Here is a 24,744-nt window from a genome sequence, read left to right on the forward strand (position 1 = left end):
AGAACAAATGGACATTCTCTTCTCAATTCTTCTCTGCAGAAAACTTAATGTCCTTGCTGAGTTTTGGAATAAATGAAGTTTCTGCCTGTACAAAAGCTCTGTGTGATACAAGAATGTCTCCCTCTCTGCAGAGGATAGATGGGGCACCTCTTTATTTGTTGCACTATTTGATATCAAGAGCCTTTCACAAGCTTCCCTTTCTGTGACCACCACAAACATTTTGTCCTTACTTTTAAATCTATCCATCACCTTGTCCCACCCACCCTATATTTCAGATGTTTTTCCTCATTATATTCTGTTGATCTCCACTCTTCCAGTTCTACCGATTTGGAAACTGAACACCACTCTGGATTTATTGACTGTTGCTGCCTGCAGGCCTCGTATCACCAATGGATCCAGAGTGATACCTCAGATGATACAATGGAGCATGGTGGGAGGAACATACAGAAGAAGGCAGTCTTCTAAGTGCCTAGGTCCCTAACCGCTTAAGGCTTCAACCCTTTGAAGTGGCCCCAGAAATAACTGGCAACCAATGTAGATCAAACAAAATGGGTGAAATATGGTCTGATTGCCATGTTCCATTCAGTATTCTGGCAGCAGTATTTTGCTTGTAGTAGCAGTTTCTGTTTCAAACTTAAAACATATTACAGTACTGTACAGTAGTCTAATCTGAAGGTCATTAATACTAATTTGGAGTCATTATTAGGGGTTTGGAGCAAGGTGCCACCAATATGTGAATGACACCCAACTTTATTTTTCTATGACATCTGAGTTGGGTGTGGCTGAACAGGTCCTAACCTGGTGCTTGAACACGATGGTGGGCTGGATTACAGCTAATTAGTTGAAACTGAATCTTGACAAGACTTGTGGGTAGTTGGTCCCTAGGTCTGGGAGCTAGGCAAGGTGAATGTTCTGGATGGGAGTTCCATTGTTGTGTTCCTTTGCAGGTCGTGCAAGCCACTATTCTGAATAATGCTTTTATAGTGTAGGGTAGGGAGCACTGGGGATGAATTTATGGAACCAAGCAGGCAGTGGCACAAAAAAGTTTGGGAAGCAGTGCTCCAACCCATAAATCTTAGGAAAAAGCATGCAGTAGATTTTAAATAGTTTTTGAAATATTTTCCATATCCCATGTATAAGACCTTCCGTATCTCTGGAGGACAGTTCCTATAAGTGGATCAACTGTAAGGAGGGAATGAGGGAGGAATAAAGGCATTTAGATAGTCTTGAACCTGTTTTGTCTTCCACATGCCATTCTCTTCTTCCTTCCTTCCACTGCCCCCCAGTGGGGCCCTCATTTAATTTTAGCTGGGGTAAAAATTATTGCTTTGTTGTTCAAGAGAATACCCGCAAAAATAAAATAAAATAGACAGGTAGAGAAATGGCCACAAAGAGAGGATTCCCTCGTGTCTGCCTGCGTGAATCCTCCCAGCTATCCTGCATCAATGGTACATTCCCGTAGTTCCGCTCTTAGGCGTGCCAAAGATACAACAAATTTTCATAATGGTTCCATAGTTCTTAAAAGGCATATCACTTCAGAGCACGAGTTGTGATTCTACGTATATAAGAAGACTGAAAGTTTAATTTCAAGACCAAAGAATAGTGACTGAAGGCACCATAAAATACGGGCATTGAATTTGATATATTTTCAGCAAAAAAAACCAACTGGTTTTACAGGTAAAACAACCATTTCTGTGGTATATAATACCTAAAGTTTTCTTGATTTCATAAAGCAATCTGAAGTATTACCTAAATTGTTAACTAAATGGCTGTAGAAGTTAAAACACTTACTATCCTGCCTTGGTCTTGCACTTTATTTAGAAGTGGATCTTTGGCTTAAGTAGAACTTAACTCTTATATCAGCACATATAAAATTGTCACTGAGATATCAAATCATTGCATTTGTGCTTTTTCTGGTTTGTGTTCTCCTGTACATTAGTTAGGCAGTCTTATTCATTTTTATTATATGAATTTGATTAAACATGGCTTGTACGTACCCTTTACTAAAATTGAAATTCTGTGCTTGTGTAACCTAAGTTACTGGCCAATAAATGACTCAGTATTGTGACCCAAGTACTGAAAAGAGCACCTTCTTTAGTATCGAGCATCTTGATGAAGCCTTGTTGGTCTTGCCACCATGTGGGACTGCCTGGTTGGTATTGATTCATGACAGAGCCTTTTCTGGGAAATGCTCTCCTTTGTGAGTGAGGTACATCTGTTTCCCTCATCATTTACCTTCAAGAGAAATTTAAGAACATTCCTATTTACTCGGACATTTGATGACTGAAAGATACTGTTCATAGAAGCCTTGATCACTGGTCAAAATGAAGTTTTTGAACTGTTTTTAGATTAAAAAAGAAGTTTTAGCATTGTTCTCTCTGCCATCCTGGACTCTTATGGGAGGAAGGGTGAGATATAAATCAGATGATTAATAAATAATAGTTCTGAATGAATAAATTTTGGATCAGCATGAGGAAACCTACATGTTTATAGTAGGCTTAACATTAACAGTCTGCTTTTTATAAACTGGCTTTTTTTAAAAAAAAGTTTTGCATATAGACAATTACTGTATACTGTAAACTAGAAGTGATCCACAGCTTCATGTGCAGTATTTTCCACACACACATCAAACTTTCAACTTCTTCCTCCAGATTGAAGGGCCCTCTGGAACAGCACCCCAAGACCTGTAAGAAGTGTTTTCTGCTAGTACAAGTTTGGTGTCCCAGCCATTATGTCTAATTGAAGTAGATAGTACTGTGTATCATTAAGATAAGCAGCCTGTCTTAGGTATACAGATGCAGTGCTGAGAAAAGTTGAATTGGTATAATCGCCTGAGTTGCAGAATGGATGTTCCAGGGTTATTAGAAAGACTGCCTTTCATTCACGCTTTTACCTCTGCTCCAACATGCTCTTCTCACACGTAATTTCTTCTATGCTTCCCCCCCCCCCATTCCACAAAAGGAACTACAGATTGTAGCCAACTAAGTTATACGTGGAGCAGACTCATTGAAATCAAAGGGCTTGACAAACTTAAGATCATTGATTTTCATTGATTTTGCTGGGTCTGTTATGATTTTGCTGGGTCTGTTATGAGTGTGACATGGTCATATGCTACCCACAGCCTTTATAAGAAGCTGTACGGTTGCTTTTTGAGCTACTGACTGCATGGGTAGTTGTCCTTTCTTATTCCCTTTGTCTATCAATAAATGCTTCAGTTTTGAAGTCACATCATCCTATCTAACTGTAACGTCTGTAAGTTCATATCTCAAAAAGGAGGTAGCATAAGCATAATGTTTTCATAATGAAAAATAAATATGATAGTACTATGATAGAGATTGTAGGTTGGCTTCAAAAGCATCCATGTTTTCAGAATTAAACACAAACCATGAGTGTTTTTACATGGGTAGTTGCTGCTGCTTTTGAGTTATATTTATGGTAGTTGCACCTTCCTTGAACCATAATGAATTTTCCTAATATTTCAAGAAAAATCTTCGTATTCTTCATGTTAATGTGAATTGTGTACTTGGGCAATGCTTTGTAACTTTGAATTTCTTCTTCTTCTTCTTCAGGTAATTAAAGCAGCTAAATGGAGTCTGAGCAGTTGTTCCATAGAGGTTACTACCGAAATAGCTACAACAGCATAACTAGTGCAAGCAGTGATGAAGAACTTCTAGATGGAGCCGGTGTGATCATGGACTTCCAGACCTCTGAAGATGACAATTTGTTAGATGGTGATGCATGTATTGGTAAGTCATTGTGGTGTGGCATTGCAACATGTTTTTAGTGTTCTGAGCATAAAAACAAAAATTCATGCCTCAGTTCAGTTGTCATAACGAAACTATAGTTTGGCATTTGAGGCCTTACTTTGGGCTCATTCACTTCAGTTGCTTCCTGTTGTACTGCAAACTATAGCTTGTCTTCAAACTCCAATTGGAAGCCATGGACAACATTCATTGATGTCTGCCTGCTCGGACTGTAGAATTCTTTATGCAATGAGACTTCTGGTTTCTCTTCTTCCCCTCCATTCCTCTTTCCCCCCTCAGATCTGCTCAGGAGGGTCTCCCAACCATCCAGGGCATCTTTAGGGGTGGGGGCTCCAGTGAGGAGGAGAGGCCCCATTGCCCAAACTGATGCCTGCTTGTGCTGTGCTGAATCTTGCCCCAGGGTTTCAACTGGATTTGTATGGTATGGTAACTATAGTTTGCCCAGTTCGGACACAGCAACAATAGGAAGAGCAGGATAAAATTTAACTGTAAGTAGCAAGGAGGTGGTGGAGGACGAATGGTGCAGGGATGAATAGTGCACATGAGCCAAAGGCACAACCCTGATAACAATAGAATGGTTTTGCAATACAGTGGTACCTCGACTTACGAAGGCAATCCGTTCCGCGGCGCTCTTCGTAAGTTGAAGTATTCGGTTGTCGAAGTGACTGTTTTGCGCATGCGCGAAGCGCGATTTTGCGCTTCTGCGCATGCACCAACCGCGCACGCCACTTCTGCGCAGGCGCACAATGTGCGCGCGGCGAAAAGACTTCTGAGTTTGCCAACTTCGGAAGTCGAAACCTTCGGAAGTCGAGTCATTCGGATGTCGAGGTACCACTGTACCTGAACTAGACTTTAATATAGTATAGTATGTTCTTGCAGTGTGTTGTGAACTGTAAAAGGACTTTCTCATTAGATTAGTTTTAGCACTCCACATACTATTTTATGCCTTTCTGATATATTTCTTTGTTTGAAGAAATGCTGGCATTATGAACAGTACAGACAGCCCCCCTTTTATGCGTGGGTTACATTTTGAGGCACCACATGTGTCGGTGAAATCACATATAATTGAAACCCATTGAAAAAGCCTGCAAACACATCATTTCACCCTTTTAGTGATGTTTTAGTGATGACTTTATGATGTTTCTGAGTTTGGTGCGATGCATGGTCATGTACATATTGAACACGTGTAAATGGGGCTGCCTGTATTATTAGCTTTTCAAAGCTGACACATTTTAATTTTTTTACAGTTTCATTAAATGTGGTTGACATAACTTAATGACTAACATTACTCCATGATTCAAGAAGCACAGATGCTTCTTGAGGCTATTTGGGAACAAAATCAGACGGGAACAATAACGGATGAATACTGAGACTTGCTGTGACTAAATTGGCTGTCCATAAATTGCAGGAAGAAAATGTGCAAATCTGTTCTTTTTAAGCTTTGGTAAGAAAAGCTTTAAAGGGAAAGATACAATGTGTTAATTTGTTGAAGGACATTGTGTTTGTGCTAAATTGTTTTTATTCCTAGAAATATCAACAAGGAACATAATGGGACATTGGTCAGAGCTTGTCAAAGAACAATAGCTTGAGATGAATTAGCTTAAGCAAATAAGGCACAAACATTCATATAGTGAAGGAACTAGTTGCAGAAATCTTAGCCCTTAGTAAATACCTTTCCAAACTTGTGAAGGAGTATAATGTCCCTGAAGATTATGATCATCATATGTGCCACATTTTTAAAATGTTATAGTTGACTTGAATCTCTGGAATAGAATTGTAACTATTAATAACAAAGTTTGATACTCTTAACAGCTGCTTAACAGCTGCACACACTGGCAATTTTAGTTGTAATTTAAGTCAGGGGTCAATAACCTACTTGGGCTTGTTTTGGGCACTGCACACACTGCATCACAACCTATTCTGTTGACTACAATGACATGCTTCTTCCAAGTCTTAGTTTCAGTAGGAGGAGACCCTGCAAGCACCAGGGAAAACTTCTCTGGGCAAATGTGTGCCAGCGGGCACTGCATTGGCAATCCCTGATTTAAGTAATAGACACTTGAAAGGGGATCTTTCCTGTGTTAAGTATATATTAGGTTGCACTGCAGTAGATTAAGAAAATTTCCAGTAAGCATCAGGCCTCTTTCCTCCCCACTCCTAGAATGGACAGTCAAAAAGGCCACTATTTTGATGTACTAGTTTTCCTGATACTTATTATTTTTCACACTGTTCAAGCTCATTGGCTTACCTGTCCATCAAAATCACTCTTCATAAATGCTTTCCCTAACCCATCAGGGCTTCATCTATCCTTGTCATATCCTTACTGTCCTTCTGCCAATCTCTGTTCTCAGTATCGATAGGAATAGAGCCAGCTTCCTCTTATGTACTAACTAGGAAGAGAAGCAGTACAGTAGTACCTTGGTTCACAAACTTAATCGGTTCCGGAAGTCTGTTCCAAAACCAAGGCGTTCCAAAACCAAGGCACACTTTCCCATAGAAAGTAATGAAAAACAGATTAATCTGTTCCAGACTTTTAAAAACAACCCCTAAAACAGCAATTTAACATGGATTTTACTATCCAACAATACCATTGATCCATAAAATAAAAGCAATAATCAATGTTCTGTACTATAAAATAAATAAGACAGTATTGTAGATGATAAAAATTAAAATTAACCCCCCCCCTTATTTGCACTGATGATAGTCATTGTTTGGATGGGGGGCTTTTATCCATTTCTGCAGTCACTCACTCACTCACTCACTCAATCATAAAACAAAAAACAAGCCACGGTCACAAAAATGAAAAAGCCACACAAATAAAAATGAAAAAATAGCAAACACAAAAGCACCAAATATCACCTCAGAACACTGCAATCAGAAATGGAAGGCTTTAATTATGATGGGGGGTCTTAAATTAGCTGCTCAAGGAAACAAACGGGATGAAAAAAGCCTTTATTATGATGGGGGGGGGGGGCTTAAATTTGCCGCGCGAGGGTAAAACGGGATGAAAAAAAGCCTTTATTACGATGGGGGGTGACTTAAATTTGCTGCGCAAGGGTAACACGGGATAAAAAAGGCTTAATTACTATGGGGGACTCAAATGAGCTGGACTCAAATGAGCTGTGCAACAGTGAAAACGGAAGCTCAGGAGCACATTTGGCTTCCGAGGCAAAGTTCGAAAACCGGAACACCTACTTCCGGGTTTGCAGCATTCGGGTTCCGAGTTGTTCAGAAACTAAGCTGTTCAAAAAAACTAGTTACCATTGTATTTCGGCTCTCAGATTCCTTGCTTTTGTGGTGGAAATTTGATGCTGGGCCTGTGTGTACGTGTCTGCTGTTTGTCTTGCTCTTTCTTCTGGGGTATCTCCTGTGCAAAGTGAGATATGTCAACTCTTTCATCCTATTTTGGGGGCATGCCAGAAAAATGGGAAGGGGTGCAGAGTCCCTCCCCCTCATTTAGTACAAACATCTCCTTTGAGTTCCCTGCCATGTTTGGAAAGGGAATCATTATGCTGGGCATGGGTGCTTACCTGCGGCAAGAGGTACTTGCTGCTAAGGAGACTTCTGGTTCCCCAATAGTCTCTTTGTTTTTCAGCATTCTAGTTTTATAATGTTCAACCATAAACTGTTGCAATTATGCATAGATATGTGGTGGTGGTGTTTTGAACTCAAATTAAAAACTTGTCTCAATGTGTAGGAGTACCATATATTGAATTAAGAAAACAAACGTGGCAGGGAATGCCCTTTTCTCAGTGCCAGTGCTACAATGAAGAACAATGTCTTTTACATGAGATAATTAATAGGGTCGCCTCCATTATAGCACCTCATCTATGCAATTCCATAGAGATGCAACAGGTGGCCTGTTTTTCCTGGCTTTTGGTACTCTGTAAAATCTTCAGCCAAGTGTGTGTGTGTTTTTTTTAAAAAAAGTATTATGGTCGTGTGATTTGTTTCCTCTTCTGCTGTTTGGTTTTCTCTATGCTTATAGGTAGCTCATAGTTGTGCTTGTTAGATTGGTCGGTAATAATTGTATTTTCTCATTGTGTTTTAATGTTCCATTGTGTAAAAACCACAGTGTTCCATTGTGTAAAAACCACTTTGAGATTTTTTTAAAAATGAAGAGCAGTATGTAAATATTTACTTATATTCAGGTTAATCCAGGAGGCAATGACTAGAGGTTAAAGTGTGGCTGAAGATTTCAGTGCTATGTTTTTGAAGTTGCCAATAACAGTTAACACATTTACTGTACATTCTTGGGTAATTTTGTGTTAATCCATGCCCCCACAGCAGCCATGTTATGTTATGCTCCACACCCCTGTAACCATGTTATATTCTTCATGAATAGCTTTTCAAATTTTTCACGTTGATGACACACTTTTTAGACACGCATCATTTTCTGACACAGTAATTCAGTTTTACTAGCAAACTGGAGGTTAAACCAACCCCTTTCCAGCCCCTAGAGGAGCACGGGAAGCATTTGTGCGACACACCTGCACACTAATGTGTCACCACACACAGTTTGGAAAGCTCTGGCCTAACAAATCAAAATCCCATCTCCCAATGTCCTTGTTTCATCCATTCACTGAGACTATTCAGCTGCACTTGTGTCACTGACCCTGTGTGTGAGACAGGCAGATTTCAGAGAAAGCTACCTTGAAATTTTTAAGCTTTCAACCTTGTATGTTGCAACCTAAAATTTGCTTTAGGACTGCACATACCGTGTTTCTCCTAAAATAAGACGGGCCTCAAAAATAAGCCATGGCAGGCTTTTCATGAGTAGAATAAATATAAGACATACCCCGAAAATAAGCCGGGGGGGAGCAGGTCTGGCAAGGAAAGGAAGGCATTTAAGCGCCTTCGGAAGAGCCGGCAAGAGGCAACAGCAAGAGCCGGCAAAAGACAACTTCCTATTATCACCTTGCCTTTGTCCTGAAAGGTAGAAACCTTATGGTAGCTGTCAGAGGCGCTGATGTGGCTACTCTAGAGTAACGACTCCTCGCAGCATAGTCTTTTTAGACTTTTATTAAGTGCTGATTATTTACAGTGGTCAGAACGATCTATATACATGCTTACGGTGAGGTGTCAGAACCTCCGAATGGAGATTGGCGCGTTTTCTTCCAGCAAAGAAGCTTTGGGAGACCCAACCTCTTCCCCCTACGTTTGCGTCGCAATTCCGGAGTTGGGGGAATTGGCCTTCCCCCCGTGCTCACACCTTCCTGTCCCACCTGGGGCATGGGCTCCGCAACCTTGCCTGAGCCTCGGACACCACTTCCTGACTCTCCGCTGGAGGCAGAGCTCTCCCTGCTCTCCCCAGCGCTTGGGGATGGGCTGGAACTTAAGATGGGAGGGACTTCCCTGTATCCCTTGTCCCTCACATCCACCCCCCTCCCAGGCTCCCCTTCCCCCCTCCCTAGGGGCTCTCCGCTTGCTGGGGACGAGTGAAACCCCAAAAAGTCCGTGGTGTCAGAGTCTGTGGGTGTAAAAATTTCCCCCCAATCCGGCGATCTTTCCCCCTCCCCCTGAGAAGACGGGAATCCCAAAAAGTCTGTGGCGTCAGAGCTGGTGGGAGTAAAAATGTGCTGCCAGTCCTCTCCTGCCTCTGACGTAGTCGACCTCGGTGAAACCCACACCTCTTCTTCCGTATCCTCAAATTCCGCTTCCCATCTCCATGGAGAGCTGCTTCCTGCGATCCCTTCCTCCCGCCCCTCCCCCTCTCCCTCCCTTTCCATGTGCCAGGGCTTGGGCCTGTGGGGGAAAAGGGCATGGAACTCTTCCACTAAAATTCCTCTTGTACTTCTGTGGCAGGTATCCACTCATTGTGGGACGGCGGAGTGTCCTCCCATGCCATGAGGTACTCCAGCCCTCTCACCCCTCTCCTTGAATCCAAAATCTCAGTGGCCACATTGAGTTGTTGGGTGTCTCCCCTTTCCCCCCCTCCCTCGGGAGGCTGATCGCTGTCCCTGAACCTGGTGCTTTCTCTGTACGGCGACAGCAGCGATCTATGAAACACTGGGTGCACCCTCATGTCCTCTGGCAGTGCCAGCCTGAAGGCTACCGGATTGACCTGTTGCGTGACCGTGAAGGGGCCCAGCCTCCTGGGCGCCAACTTCTTGCATCGCCCTCTGTTGAGAAGGCCTTCAGAGGACAACCAAACCCTGTCCCCCACCCTGATGACCTCCCCCGGTCGTCTGTGGCGATCTGCCCCCTTCTTGTACGCTTCCTTGGCCCTCTCCAAGTGCTCCCGGAGTTGTTGGTGCACCGTCTCCAGTTCCTCCGCCCAATCTTCTGCCTGCGGGCCCTCCTCTTCCTCCTCCCCCTGCCTCTCTGGGAAAGATCTGAGGTCGCGCCCGTAGTTGGCCTTAAAGGGCGACACCTTGTGGAGACGTGCACCGCATTGTTGTAGGCAAATTCTGCTAGTGGCAGGCGATCCACCCAGTCCGTTTGCCTCTGGCTGACGTAGCATCTCAGGTACTGCTGCAGAATGGCGTTGACCCTCTCCGCCTGTCCATTGGTCTGCGGGTGCCGAGCCGTCGACAAGCTGACCTCCACCTGCAGGAGGTTCATGAGCCGCCGCCAGAACCTGGAAACAAATTGGCGGCCTCGGTCCGAAATAACCCTTAAGGGTAACCCATGCAGTCTGAATACGTGGTCAACGAACAGTTTGGCCGTCTCTTCTGCAGAGACCGCCCTGGCACACGGTATAAAGTGGCACATTTTGGACATGAGGTCCACCACCACCAACACTGCTGTCTTGCCCCTGGAAGAAGGCAGGTCTGTGACGAAGTCCATGGACACTACTTCCCACGGCCTGTGCGGTGTGGCTAATGGCTCCAGCAACCCTGCTGGTGCTGCTCTGACTACCTTTGCTCGCTGGCAGGTGTCACAGCCCCTTACATAGTCCCGAACATTCTCCCGCACCCCTGGCCACCAGAAGTGTCTCATGACTAAGTGAGTGGTTTTGTCCCTTCCAAAATGACCTGCTGTTGGGTTGTCGTGCATCTGCTTGAGGACCTTACCTCTGAGCTGTGTGGTGGGCAGGTACAGGGCTCCCCTGTAAAAAAGCAACCCCCTCCTTTCCTCAAAGTCTTTTGCCTGCTCCCTCCCCCCTCGCAGATCTCTGAAGATGCGGGTGGCGAACTCATCTGCTGCCGTCAGTGCTGTGAGTTCTGCCTCGCTCACCACTGCTGCTCCGCAGGACCATGCCGATGGGGGAAACACGTGTCGGGGTGCTGGTGGCAACTCCTCCTCCATGTACTCTGGTTTGCGGGAGAGGGCATCCGCCCTGACATTCTGCTCCCCCGGTATGTAGTGGATGGAGAAGTTGAAGTGCGAGAAGAACTCTGCCCACCGTATCTGCCGCTGGTTGAGCACCCTGGCTGTTCTCCAGAACTCCAGGTTCTTGTGGTCCGTGCACACCTGAATGGGGTGCTTGGTGCCCACCAGGAAGTGTCTCCAGTGTTTAAACGCAGAATGGATCGCGAGAAGCTCCTTATCAAACACCGTGTAGTTGCGCTCTGGCTGGGTCAGCTTTCTGGAGAAAAAGGCACAGGGTCTCCACTCTCTGTTGGCATCCAGTTGCAGTAAAATGGCTCCCACCGCGCGGTCTGAAGCGTCAGTTTCGATGCGCAGTGGCGCGTGCTGTACCACATGGAACAGGTTCTGGTCTGAGGCGAACACCCTCTTGAGGCTTTCGAACGCTGCCTGCGCCTCCTGTGTCCACCTGAACTTCTGCTTGCCTCTCAGGCAGTCAGTGATGGGAGCCGTAACTCGAGAGAAGTTCTTGATGAACTTCCTGTAAAAGTTGGCGAAGCCTAGTAGGCGTTGGGCATCTTTGCGCATCCTGGGGCTGTGCCAGTCCAGGATGGCCTGCACCTTGTCCTTATACATCGCTAGCCCCTTGTCTGACAGCTTGTAGCCCAGGAAGTCCACCTCCTTGGTGTGAAACTTGCACTTCTCCAGCTTCACATACAGGTGGTGCTCCTTCAGGCGCTGCAACACCTCCCTGACATCCTTCACATGCTGCACTGGGTCCTGGGCGTATATAAGGATGTCATCTAGGAAGACCAAGCAGTTCTTGAAGAGGAGGGACCCCAGGACGTGGTGCATGAAGGCCTGGAAGCATGCGGAGCCCCCTTGCAAACCGAAGGGCATCACCAGGTATTCAAACGATCCCAGAGGCGTGAACATCATGGTCTTCCACTCATCGCCTTCCCTGATCCTGATTAAGTTGTACGCTCCCCTTAGATCGAGCTTGGTGAATATCTTGCCCCTGCGCGCTGCTGTCAACAGATTGTCCACTCTGGGCATTGGAAACGACACTGGTTCTGTCATGCTGTTCAGGCGTCTAAAATCCACCACCAGACGGCGCTGTTGCGTGTCTTTCTTGTCCACCCAGAAGACCGGGCTGCCCCCTGCTGCCTTGCTTTCTCTGATGAACCCCCGCTTGAGGTTCTTGTCGATGAACTCCCTCAGATCCTCCAGTTCCTGGTCTGACATGGAGTACAGCTTGGCTGGGGGTAGCGTTGCCCCCGGTATCAGGTTTATCTGACAATCAAAGGACCTGTGCGGTGGCAGGTGGTCGGATTCCGCTTCGCTGAAGACCTCCTGTAGGTCCCAGTACTGTTTGGGAATCGCCTCTCCCCCCTTAACGTGCATGGTGGCCACCGTGGCTATCGGCGGCCCCTCCCTTGGTTGGCGCTGCATGCAATGTTCCAGACAAAAGTCAGACCCAAATGTAATGCATCTCTGGTGCCAGCTTATGGATGGGTCGTGGCGTGCTAGCCAGCTCATTCCTAGCACTATGGGGGGGGTCTGAGATGGTGGTGACGTTGAAAGCCAGTGTCTCTGAGTGCCTTCCTACTGTCATTCTCATGGGGGGGGGGGTCTGGTGGGTGATGGCCCCTCCCAGTAACTCCCTGCCGTCAATGGTGGAGACGTGCAGGGGAAAGTCCAGCTGCAGCAGTTGGATCTGGTGTGCTTCCACAAAATTTCTTGAAAAAAAATTGGCAGACGCCCCCGAGTCGATTAACGCTAAAACCGTCAGTGGGTACCCATTAGGGAGTGTCAGAGTCACTTCTAGAACCACCCCTGCTCTGGGGGGTGTGGGCTGGCGCTGCCCCTCTGTGGAAGGGAGGGAGGGAGGGGGCTGGTTTCCGTCGATTGCGCCTGGCTGCTGCCCCTTGTCTCCTGCAGCCAGGCTGTCTCGTTTCCCTGCTGTTGCGTTGAATCTGTGGGGGCGGGCATAACAGTTCCCGCCCTTCCCTGCCATTCCCGGCGATGCGGACAATTCCTGACGAGGTGACTGGGGGAGTGGCACAAAAAGCAGTTTCCTCCCCTCCCCTCTTTGCGTTTCTGTGGTGCCGGGGTTTGAAAAGCCCCCGCGCGCGCTCCTCCGATCTCCATCGGTTCCGGCTCTGGGCTAGGTCTGGGCGGGGCTTGGGGTGGGCCCTGGGGTGGGGTTTGGTGATGAGGTCTGTCCTGGGAGCGTGGGAACCAAGGTTTTGCTGCGTGCGTCGTTTGTTTGTCATTCCATCTGGATTCCTGTCTCACCCCCACCGCTAGTGCAGCTTTGCTCAACTCATCCATAGTCCGCGGTTTTGGACCTCTCGCCAGCTCATCCTTAACGTCTGGGTGCAAGCCCAGATAGAAAGCTGATTTCACTGGATCACTGTGCAGATCCCACCCCAGTTTGTGCACCAGCATGGTGAATCTCGCCCAGTACTCTCTAACTGTTAATTTTCCTTGTGTTAAGTTATGAAGCTCTTCTTTTGTGGCTTCCATTTCACTGTCACTAGCGTACATTATTTTTAAAGCTTCTAAAAATAGTTTTACGTTCTTCATGCAATCATTTTTTTGCGCGATGAGCGGTCTGACCCATTCGCGGGCGGCCCCCGTCAAATGCTCTATAATAAAGGAGACTCTGTGCGCGTCATCTGGGAATTCTGCTGCATGCAGTTCCAGCGCATAGTTTATTTCCGTCTCAAATCCTAGGTACTCCCTAGGGTCGCCGCTAAACTTGGTGACTAGGGTCTGTCCCCTTCTCATTTGGACTAGCTGTGGCTGGGGCGCCCCCCCACCTCTCGCGGCTCTTTCCTCATCCAACTTTTTCTGCAGGTCCAATACCATCACCCTTAGCTGCTTCTCAGTCTCCTCTTTCGTCCTCACCTGCTCCACCAGCTTGTTCAGCTCCTCCCGCGTCCCGCGCGCTTCCTCCTGAGCGGCATGTATCCTGTTTCTCATATTTTAAGACATACCCATAAAGTAAGCCATAGCAGGATTTTAAAGCATTCAAGGAATATAAGCCATACCCCGAAAATAAGACATAGTGATAGGCGCAGCAGCAATGCCGGCCATGGCAAGAGGAGGAGGAAGAAAAATAAGACATCCCTTGAAAATAAGCCATAGTGTGTTTTTTTGAGGAAAAAATAAATATAAGACGTGTCTTATAATATGAGAAACACGGTAATTGCTGCTGGGCCTGCGCTGTCAGGTTCCGTATCTCCTGCTTCGCCGCTTCGGCCTCCAGCCTCCAACGCTCAGCCTCTTGCGCGCTCATCGCGGCACTCCAAAGTAGCCAAAAAAGATTCGGAGGTTGCTGTCAGAGGCGCTGATGTGGCTACTCTAGAGTAACGACTCCTCGCAGCATAGTCTTTTTAGACTTTTATTAAGTGCTGATTATTTACAGTGGTCAGAACGATCTATATACATGCTTACGGTGAGGTGTCAGAACCTCCGAATGGAGATTGGCGCGTTTTCTTCCAGCAAAGAAGCTTTGGGAGACCCAACCTCTTCCCCCTACGTTTGCGTCGCAATTCCGGAGTTGGGGGAATTGGCCTTCCCCCCCGTGCTCACCTTCCTGTCCCACCTGGTGCATGGGCTCCGCAACCTTGCCTGAGCCTCGGACACCACTTCCTGACTCTCCGCTGGAGGCAGAGCTCTCCCTGCTCTCCCCAGCGCTTGGGGATGGGCTGGAACTTAAGATGGGAGGGACTTCCCTGTATCCCTTGTCCCTCACAGTAGCCATGAGATCTGGGCATCAAAGGAAAGTACTTAACAGCTTTTTGGTAAAGCCAATTGTGATCTCAGGCAGCATCTGGCTAATCAGTCCTGAGAGACAGAAACGTGATTTCTAAATAGAGAAATAAACACAGCCAATTGTACAGCATCTGTAAGATTCATATCAAAAATCATTTCCCTGTTATGATCCAGCCCCCGAATAAGACATCCCTTGAAAATAAGCCATGGTGTGTTTTTTGAGGAAAAAATAAATATAAGACGTGTCTTATTTTAGGAGAAACACAGTATATACTTCCCCATGTGATTGGTGTCAACATATATCACTCTCCTGCTGTGAGTGCCCACAGGCCCTGTCCCTACCTCTTTCCACCTGGTCTAGGGCCTGGAAGGCCTCATAAAGGACTGCTGCCGCTGCTCTGCTGCTGGTGCTGCCCAGGACTCTCTCCTGCTGTGAGTGCCCACAGGCCCTGTCCCTACCTCTCTCCACCTGGTCTAGGGCGGGGCCTGGAAGGCCTCATAAAGGACTGCTGCCGCTGCTCTGCTGCTGGTGCTGCCCAGGACTCTCTCCTGCTGTGAGTGCCCACAGGCCCTGTCCCTACCTCTCTCCACCTGGTCTAGGGCGGGGCCTGGAAGACCTCATAAAGGACTGCTGCCGCTGCTCTGCTGCTGGTGCTGCCCAGGACTCTCTCCTGCTGTGAGTGCCCACAGGCCCTGTCCCTACCTCTCTCCACCTGGTCTAGGGCGGGGCCTGGAAGGCCTCATAAAGGACTGCTGCCGCTGCTCTGCTGCTGGTGCTGCCCAGGACTCTCTCCTGCTGTGAGTGCCCACAGGCCCTGTCCCTACCTCTCTCCACCTGGTCTAGGGCGGGGCCTGGAAGGCCTCATAAAGGACTGCTGCCGCTGCTCTGCTGCTGGTGCTGCCCAGGGGAACTTAAAACAGCACAGAGTTCTTTTTAAAATGCTTTTAAAAGAATTTTTTATGTTTTTATCTTCTTTGGGGTGGTAGGTGGGAGGGATTTTTAGTTGGGTGTGGGAATCTGTTAAATTTTAGTATATTTGTAATTTTTATTGTTTTTGGTTTTATTGTTTTATTGTGTTTGGGGTGGTAGGTGGGAGGGATTGTTAGTTGGGTGTGGGAATCTGTTAAATTTTAGTGTATTTGTAATTTTTATTGTTTTTGGTTTTATTGTTTTATTGTCTTTTTTGTGTTCTTCTTTTGTTGATCTCTTTGCTGTTTTTTACAGAGGTTTTATTTTGTTTTTAAGGGGAGGGGTCAGGGTTGCCCGGGAGGGGGTCCCAGCAAGCAAAATGGCTGGGGCAGATTCCACAGGGGTGTGTGCACTGGAACAACCGATCTCAGTGGTCACGGGTAGGAGGAGGAGTTACGCTAAGACCAGACCATGTCATTACCGAGGAGGCAGACTTAGTCGTTGTCTGAGGACTATCCCTGCCTCCAGGTCTGGTCCTGACCGGACGGATATTGGAATAGGCAAGGGATACCCACATGACCTGAAGGTGCTGCTGTGTAATGCCAGGTCGATGATGAATAAGACCACCGCCATTCACGACCTGATTGTGGATGGAGGATTTGACCTGGCATGTGTGACAGAGACCTGGTTGGAGGAAGCCGATGGGCCCGTTCTTGGCACTGCTTGCCCACCAGGTTTCTCTTATGCACAGAAACCCAGGGCATCTGGGCGGGGAGGGGGGGTTGCAGTGATTTTTAGGAAGTCATTAGTTTGCACCAGGCGTCCTATTGGGAAGACCCAGTTCTCTGAGTGCATGTTCTGGAAGTTGGGCAATAGAGGCAGTACAGGATTCCTTTTGGTGTACCGACCTCCCCGCTGCACCAAGGATTCCCTGCCCGAGCTGCTTCAGGTCGTGTCGGATGTGCTCCTGGAGACACCTAGCTTGGTTGTCTTAGGGGATTTTAACATCCATGCCGACACGACCTTACAAGGAGCCGCTCGGGACTTCGTGGAAAGCATGGCCACCATGGGGCTGTCCCTGAATAAGTCTGGCCCAACTCATAGCCGCGGACATGCCTTGGACTTGGTGTTTACCTCTATGGATGTTGGTGATCTGACATTAAGTAAAAGCGAAACAAAAGAAGTGCCATGGTCAGATCACTTTCTGGTGCAACTGGACTTCTCCGCAACCCTTCCCCTCTGCAGGGAGGTGGGACCGATTCGGATGGTCCGCCCCCGCTACTTAATGGATCCAATTGGCTTCCAAAAAGTGGTAGGGGATGTTTTATCCCATGTCGATGGCCTTTCAGCTGATTCCCTGGTGGCCCGCTGGAATGCGGAGTTAACCAGCGCTATTGACTGTCTGGCTCCGAAGCGCCCTCTCAGATTGCATGGAGCCCGGACAGCCCCGTGGTTTTCCCCGGCGCTGAGGGCAATGAAACAGTCGTTGAGACGGCTAGAGCGCCGTTGGCGGAAAACTCATTTTGAATCAGACCGGACACGGGCTAGAGCTCAACTTCGAGCCTACCAAGTGGCAATGGCGACGGCGAAGAGGACCTTCTTCACCGTCTCCATCGCATCTGCAGAAAACAGCAGCAGGAGACTCTTCCAGGTGGTTCGCAATTTAGCGGAACCACCTGCTCCATCCGGGCCCAGTACGGGCCACATGATCTCCTGCAATGATTTTGCAAAGTTTTTTGCAGATAAAGTCGCTCAGATTCGGGAAGAGGTAGACTCCACCGTAGGAGCAGGGCCAGGGCGGGGGAGTGCTAGAGTCCTGTCTAGTCAAGTTTTGTGGGATCAATTTCAATCTGTTACCTCCGAGGATGTGGACAGGCTGCTTAGACGAATGAAACCAACCACCTGTCTCCTTGATCCTTGCCCATCCTGGCTTATAAAAGCTAGCCAGGAAGGGCTGGGCGATGGGCTTCGCGGGTTGGTAAATGCTTCTCTCCATGAGGGAGCCTTCCCAGACCCGCTGAAAGAGGCGGTTATTAAACCGCTTCTTAAAAAACCATCTTTAGATCCGGCCAATATGGCCAACTATCGCCCAGTCTCAAATCTTCCATTCTTGGGCAAGGTGATTGAGCGAGTGGTTGCGGAACAACTCCAGGCACGCCTGGAAGAAGCGGACCATTTGGATCCCTTCCAGTCAGGATTCAGGCCTCATCATGGGACTGAAACTGCCTTGGTCGCACTGGTCGATGATCTCCGGCGGGCTAGGGACAAAGGTAAGAGCTGTTTCCTTGTTCTGCTGGATCTCTCAGCGGCTTTTGACACCATCAACCATAACATCCTTCTGGACCGTCTAGAGGGCTTGGGAGCTGGGGGCACTGTCATGCAGTGGTTCCGCTCCTTCCTCCTGGGCCGTGTTCAGAAATTGGTGATGGGGGATGAGTGTTCAGACCCCTGGGCTCTCACTTGTGGGGTGCCTCAGGGTTCTGTCCTCTCCCTCATGCTTTTTAACATCTATATGCAGCCACTGGGAGAGATCATCAGGGGGTTTGGGCTGGGTGTCCATCAGTATGCTGATGATACCCAGCTCTACCTCTCTTTTAAATCAGAACCAGTGAAGGCGGTGAAGGTCCTGTGTGAGTGCTTGGAGGCGGTTGGAGGATGGATGGCGGCTAACAGATTGAGATTGAATCCTGACAAGACAGAAGTACTGTTTGTGGGGGACAGGAGGCGGGCGGGTATGGAGGACTCTCTGGTCCTGAATGGGGTAACTGTGCCCCTGAAAGACCAGGTGCGCAGCCTGGGAGTCATTTTAGACTCACAGCTGTCCATGGAGGCACAGGTCAACTCCGTGTCCAGGGCAGCTGTCTACCAGCTCCATCTTATATGCAGGCTGAGACCCTACCTGCCTGCAGACTGTCTTGCCAAAGTGGTGCATGCTCTAGTTATCTCCCGCTTGGACTACTGCAATGCGCTCTACGTGGGGCTACCTTTGAAGGTGACCCGGAAACTACAACTAATCCAGAATGCGGCAGCTAGACTGGTGACTGGGAGCGGCCGCCGAGATCACATAACACCGGTCCTAAAAGACCTACATTGGCTCCCAGTACGTTTCCGAGCACAATTCAAAGTGTTGGTGTTGACCTTTAAAGCCCTAAACGGCCTCGGTCCGGTATACCTGAAGGAGCGTCTCCACCCCCATCGTTCTGCCCGGACACTGAGGTCCAGCTCCGAGGGCCTTCTGGCGGTTCCCTCATTACGAGAAGCCAAGTTACAGGGAACCAGGCAGAGGGCCTTCTCGGTAGTGGCACCCACCCTGTGGAATGCCCTCCCACTAGAGGTCAAAGAGAACAATTACCAGACCTTTAGAAGGCATCTTAAGGCAGCCCTGTTTAGGGAAGCTTTTAATGTTTGATGGATTTCTTTATTTTAGAATTTCTGTTTTTTTGGAAGCCGCCCAGAGTGGCTGGGGGAACCCGGCCAGATGGGCGGGGTATAAATAATAAATTATTATTATTATCATGACCACTGATTCCTCCCCAGTGCTATTGTCGGGGCAAGATTGTACTTCAGAAGCTAGAACAGGACAAGTATTAGTATTTGCCCAGAGCAAATTAATGCTTGTTTTGATGTTCACAAGACAGAATGTGTTGGTATTTATTTTTGGACAAAAAATTGGCGTCAAACCTCCATATCCAGAGAATCAAAATGTTCACTAAAATCAGTTACCGTGTATTATATAAAGCCTTTCTGATGAAGAGTAGACTTTAAACAGCATTCAAATTCATTCTTATATCTCCAGGAATCCTTACATTATGTGTTTCAATATGATTGTTTTATTGTAGAACAGTGGCAGTTTGCTAACTCAGTGTATTGGGACATCCATGAACCAAATGGGAACCCATGTTGAATGAGATACAAATGGGAAGATAATAGGTAGCCTGGTTCTGCATATACAGTACTTACTTTGAAGTAAATCTCACAGGCTTCAATTGGATTTATAAGTGTGCCAACGATATTGGCTTTTAATAACATTTCTGTTGAAGTGAATGTAATGACGCGAGAATGGCTAAACTGCATTAAATCTCTCTGTAATTTGAGAGACTCTCCCCTCCCTCCTTTTTGGGTATGATAAAATGTTCCTGTTTCTAAGCTACTCGTATGATTTGTGCTCTTATTACTGGTCATATTAGTTATGGATCTGTGTATTTAAAATAAAAGACTGTGAATTGAGTAAGATAAGTCTTCTCTCCCCCACCCCACTTCGTTCTTTTTTGAGGAATTAAATTTAAGTATTTGGTTTGACTATAAAAAAGCACAAGGGCAAACATGGCTGCCTTTTCAGTGCTGCTATTTTTACATTAGTGTTAGCTTGGGCAGCTGGGTTTAGTTTATATTCTCCAGTTCATTCTGTTTTACTTCAAGTGTAGTCACCTTCAGAAATAGCAGGCTTTTTAGATTAAGTCTGCCGTTCCACCTTTAAGCACTCCTAGATTGTAGCCAGTAGCAACCAGGCTGCAATAATTTCCCTTTGATGACATCATCGATTGTGGAAGAACAGTGTTGCTGCAACAAGCCAGCACACAGTCCAAATCCTGATCGAATATGGCAGCTTCCCAGCCTGCTGCTGTTCTATAAGAAATGACTCGGTCGTTCTGATCTTAGAAGCCCTCTGTTTGTCTATTACACTCATGGAAGTATCTTCTGATCCTTATTTACCGTACGATGGGGGAGGAGACGGCATTCCACTGCGAGAGTTGCATAAAAGAGGTATATCAGATTCATGTTGTGATTCAGTTTCTTGTATGCCTTCTCGTGTGTGTGTGTGTGTGTGTGTGTGGCAGGTTGCTTTCAGATCTAGAGATGAGTTATTAATTGCTTATTAAATGCTGCACTGATTTGTCAAGCCCCTCCAATATGTTTCATACTGGGGGGAAACAGGCAGTACTGGCCCTTTGGCAGCATTTTTTTTTAAAAAAATTGACAGATTAGTTCTGCTTCAGATCACATTGGCTAGTGACTCCATCTTCGCTATCGGGCATTCTTCTTAAAGAGCGCAAAACCCAACCTTTCTCTTTTATGTAAGTCGTGAAATAAGCTCTGTAGTAATGGCTGCTCATAGCTTGACTGACAAGAATTAATTAAGGAAGCTGCTTCTTCTGTTGAGAGAACTTAAAAGAGAATGCTGTTTGTACTAGGCTTTGAAGTTTCTGTGCGTGCTCCTATAGTTAACTCCTTCATGGCATTCTGCAAGCTTGGTGCAATGAATTTACTGCATGACTCAAAACAGCCATTTTAATCTAAAAATATAATAGCTGTATTTGTTACATTTCATCTCACAGGAAATTAGATACCTTTAAGGGAAGAGTATCACAATTACATGCTGTCCATTAATTTTTGTTTCATGCAAATCTGTACATGTTCAGAGAAATTGCAGGTGCTTTCAGGCGTTTTAGGGGTATAGCCTGTTTTCATGATGTTTTGGGGTATTGACTGTGCTGAATCAGTACACCCAACATAATGAAAATTATCCAGGAACTATGCTTTTCACCACCACTAGTCCAAGTGGCAGATGTGCATTTTGTAGAATCGGTATGGGTGACACAAACTAAACGAGACATTGATAAGGAAGTATTGTGCAAAACGGAAGACAAGTCTGTGTTTCTGTTTGGTCATTCTGCTTCCTCTCCCATTCATCAGTGAATCCTAGAACTGGATGTATGCAGGGGGCTGCTGTCTGAATGTAGTTTAAATCAGAATTTTGTTTTGTACCAAAGACACTAAGTGTATTAAAGCATACTGTGTAAATACAGTTACAGCTAGGAATCTATTATTAATTTTTAAATATTGTTTATTACTTGAAAGTTTAGTTTGTCCTGAAGTTGTATTTATATATAGCGAGCTAGATAATTTTCATTCGAGCCACTCTAAGTATGTCACAGAACTAAAAATAGAATGTTGTCAGTGTGTTTTTTGTTTCAGATATTGTGTTTTGGGAGCTTGAGGTTAGGCTACTCACAAATAGCAGCTTTATCAGACCTGTCAGGAGTAAGCATGGACCAATGGTACCAAATAGGATGGGAAAAAGCCTTAGGAAAAAAATAACCAATAAACTGAAACTGACACGGGGACAAATGGAAGAAGATGCCTTCACCCCAGTATGGCTCCCCTTTATCATATCACAGCCCAACAAGACAATGACAAGAATCCACCAACACCAATCGATATAGCTAACCTGATTCAAAAACACCGACCCACCCCACTCACACATGAAAACAAACTTCACCACAGCCAATCACAAACAAACAACCACACCCTAGCCCAACCCCAACCTCTCACCACCAAAGGAACACAGGCAAATATTAAAGAGAACCCTCACAAGTGACGCTGACACAAAACCCCACACATACATTAAGTAAAATAGAAACATTGCCACCCGACTCCATCCCCACTCACCATGGCCCCCTTCACCTCTTCCCCCTTATCTTCCTAATGTAACACTATTGTCTCAACAAATGAAACTGATCTGTAGAAAATGTAACTTGAAAAAAGAGACATTGCACATACTTTTGTAAACCAAGAAATCTTTAATAAAAAATACATTTTAAAAAATAGCTTTATCTCCATAAAGTACATTTTTAATGCATTTGTGGCAGGTTTGTCTTTGTGCACTAGATTTCATTACTGAATAAAAGTTAGCAAGGCAAGGGTTTGTCCAGTCAGCATTGTACACTTTGTACATAATTCTCTCTAAGGTTGTTTCTTGAAGTATCAGAAGCTAAGATGTCTGTTGCTTTGTACAATAAGTCTTGGAGCTACGGTAGTCTTCAACTATGTTACTTCTGTGATAAATTAATCAGTGTGCAATAGAAGCTTGTTTGGGCTTGTGATAGGTTGCCAAATGTTGAATTGATGAGGTTTTTAAATAATTATTTCAATGAGTACCCTTGTACAATTTAATATATATACATTGACACGGCCATTTTCAAAAAAATGTTCTTTCAAACTAAGCTTACAGTCTTTGCTCACTTCCTTGGGAATAAGTGCCATTGAACATAATGAGAGCACAGGAAGATAATTTGTCAATCTAGCTCATTATTACATATTTATACTGGCTGGTAGTAGCTGTCCAAGATTTCAGACAGGATTCTATCCCAACCCTACCTGGAGATGCCAGGGATTGAACCTGGGACCTTCTACATGCGTAGCAGATGCTGTACCACTTGCCTATGGCCCTTCCCCCAGTGAAACTTACTTCTGAGTAATATGGGTAGAATGGGGCTTCGTGATTGTTTTTTTGGCAAAGGGGTTTTGAAGAGTCCAAAATGCTGATCTGGTGCATTCAACATGTATAAAGAGAACAGCTTTCAGATTGTTGAGTTATATTAATTTTGCAGTGAGGCACAGAAGCAGCCTGCCTTAAGTGAGTAGAACATAAATCTGAAGTCAGAAATTCCATCTTATGATTCATTCACAGTCAGGTGCTCTGTGTTTCTCTACTGAGCACATTTTTCTTCTAGAAAGCTCTGATTGGCACAACATGTATGCAACTTTACACAGGCTTTAAGGAAACATCTTCTTAGGAAGTGTGGATGTGGCAGGTGGTGTTTTAGGGAGTATTAACAAGAAAGGAAGGCATTCAGGAAGCTCCAGTTGTTGCTCAATTTATTGTAGTAATCTAACTACATTCAGCAATTTTGTCAAAAATTGGGAGTGAAATATTAAACAAAGCTTTGTTTATTCATTATTTCTTAAAATTTATACACTGATTGTAAAAAACCTGAAAGCGGTTTACAAGAAAAGACAAAACAATAACATTGACAACAATAATTTAAGACTTTGGAAAAGTTAAAATAATAATAGACTGAAAATGGATTAAAACTTTCATCAGCTTTCTAAACATCTGGGTAGGCTTTTCAAAATAAGAATATTTTTAGCAGCAACTAAAGTTTATTCTCCCACTGGTCATTCCATGTCTATTAAAAATAAGTCACTTCATTAGCTTTCCTGCAAATTTAAGCCTAACACAACTGGCAAAATTATATTTTTACTGAGCCACTTCTTAAATAGTTTGTTCATGTGAATGTCACATGGATATTAAAATAAGAAATGGGAAGTTATAAAAATGGCCCTCCAAAGCAAGTTCAGGGTGGATTTGATTTAAATCAAACTGATTTAAATCACGATTTAAATCATGATTTAAATCACTAGTCAGTAAGGCTTGATTTAAATCATAGTTTTCTACATAAAGACTAATTCTTGCTGGTATAACTTTAATATGCAAGTAGATGAAGATTTTTAGAATAACAACTTTTCATATTAGTTTTTTATCCCCAGTTTAATAGGTTAATCATTCATATTTGGACAACTTTACTGTTGTACCTAGGAAGGAGAAAAATAATCATTACCTTAATAATAACAATTTAAATAGATTTATTCAACTGAAACAATAACATTACAGCATATGTTATTTGCTTAAACAAACATCCATGTTTGTTAACTAATTTGGCTAAACAAAAACAATATATATATATTTTAAGAAATTTAGACTGTCAGCCCAGCCTACACATGAAAAACTTAAATACTGTCCACTCCAAACAATCAGAAACATATTGTTTCTATTCTATTCACTGAACTTCTTGAAACTTAGCACTGAAGGGGTTGTTTCTGTATTCATAGGTTTGTAGAACAATAGGATTAAGGTCTTTTTCTCAACTCTGTTCATGTTATAACATTTTTGCTGGGAAGAAGAGGCATGTGATCTCTGTTGAGTCAAATTCAGTTTTGAGAACTGCAAAAGTAAACCAAGCACCTGTGATAATATCTTGTAGGCAGAGAAACTGCCCAATAATCTTACAAAAACCTCTGAAAGAGCATGACATTGTGAATGGATTAATGGAATTTATTTACCCCAAAAATTAAACATATACAACCTTATTCTACATAATTAAAAAAACTAATCTTTATTTCATGATGGAATAACCTTTGGGTGGTAATATATTTTCCTCAAAAAGCATTTTATTTAAAAAAATCCAATTTAAA

At 45.1% G+C, this 24,744-nt stretch overlaps 1 protein-coding gene across 7 annotated transcripts in view; it reads left to right on the forward strand.

Annotated features, from left to right (window-relative positions):
• CLCN3 (chloride voltage-gated channel 3) overlaps positions 1–24,744 on the forward strand; it is a 54,104-nt gene that overhangs the window by 1,589 nt on the left and 27,771 nt on the right. For 4 of the 7 annotated variants that reach the window (XM_035111621.2, XM_035111626.2, XM_035111622.2 and 1 more), the window contains exon 2: positions 3,570–3,746. In XM_035111621.2, the coding sequence (XP_034967512.1) occupies positions 3,587–3,746 (160 nt within the window). In that variant the 5' untranslated portion in view covers positions 3,570–3,586. Of the gene's footprint in view, positions 1–3,569; positions 3,747–20,252; positions 20,473–24,744 lie in introns of those variants that run through there. The other 3 variants (XM_035111623.2, XM_035111624.2, XM_035111629.2) reach the window with 1 other exon arrangement.

The sequence above is a fragment of the Zootoca vivipara genome, chromosome 9 (assembly GCF_963506605.1).
Source record: "Zootoca vivipara chromosome 9, rZooViv1.1, whole genome shotgun sequence".
Taxonomy (NCBI): Eukaryota; Metazoa; Chordata; class Lepidosauria; order Squamata; family Lacertidae; genus Zootoca; species Zootoca vivipara.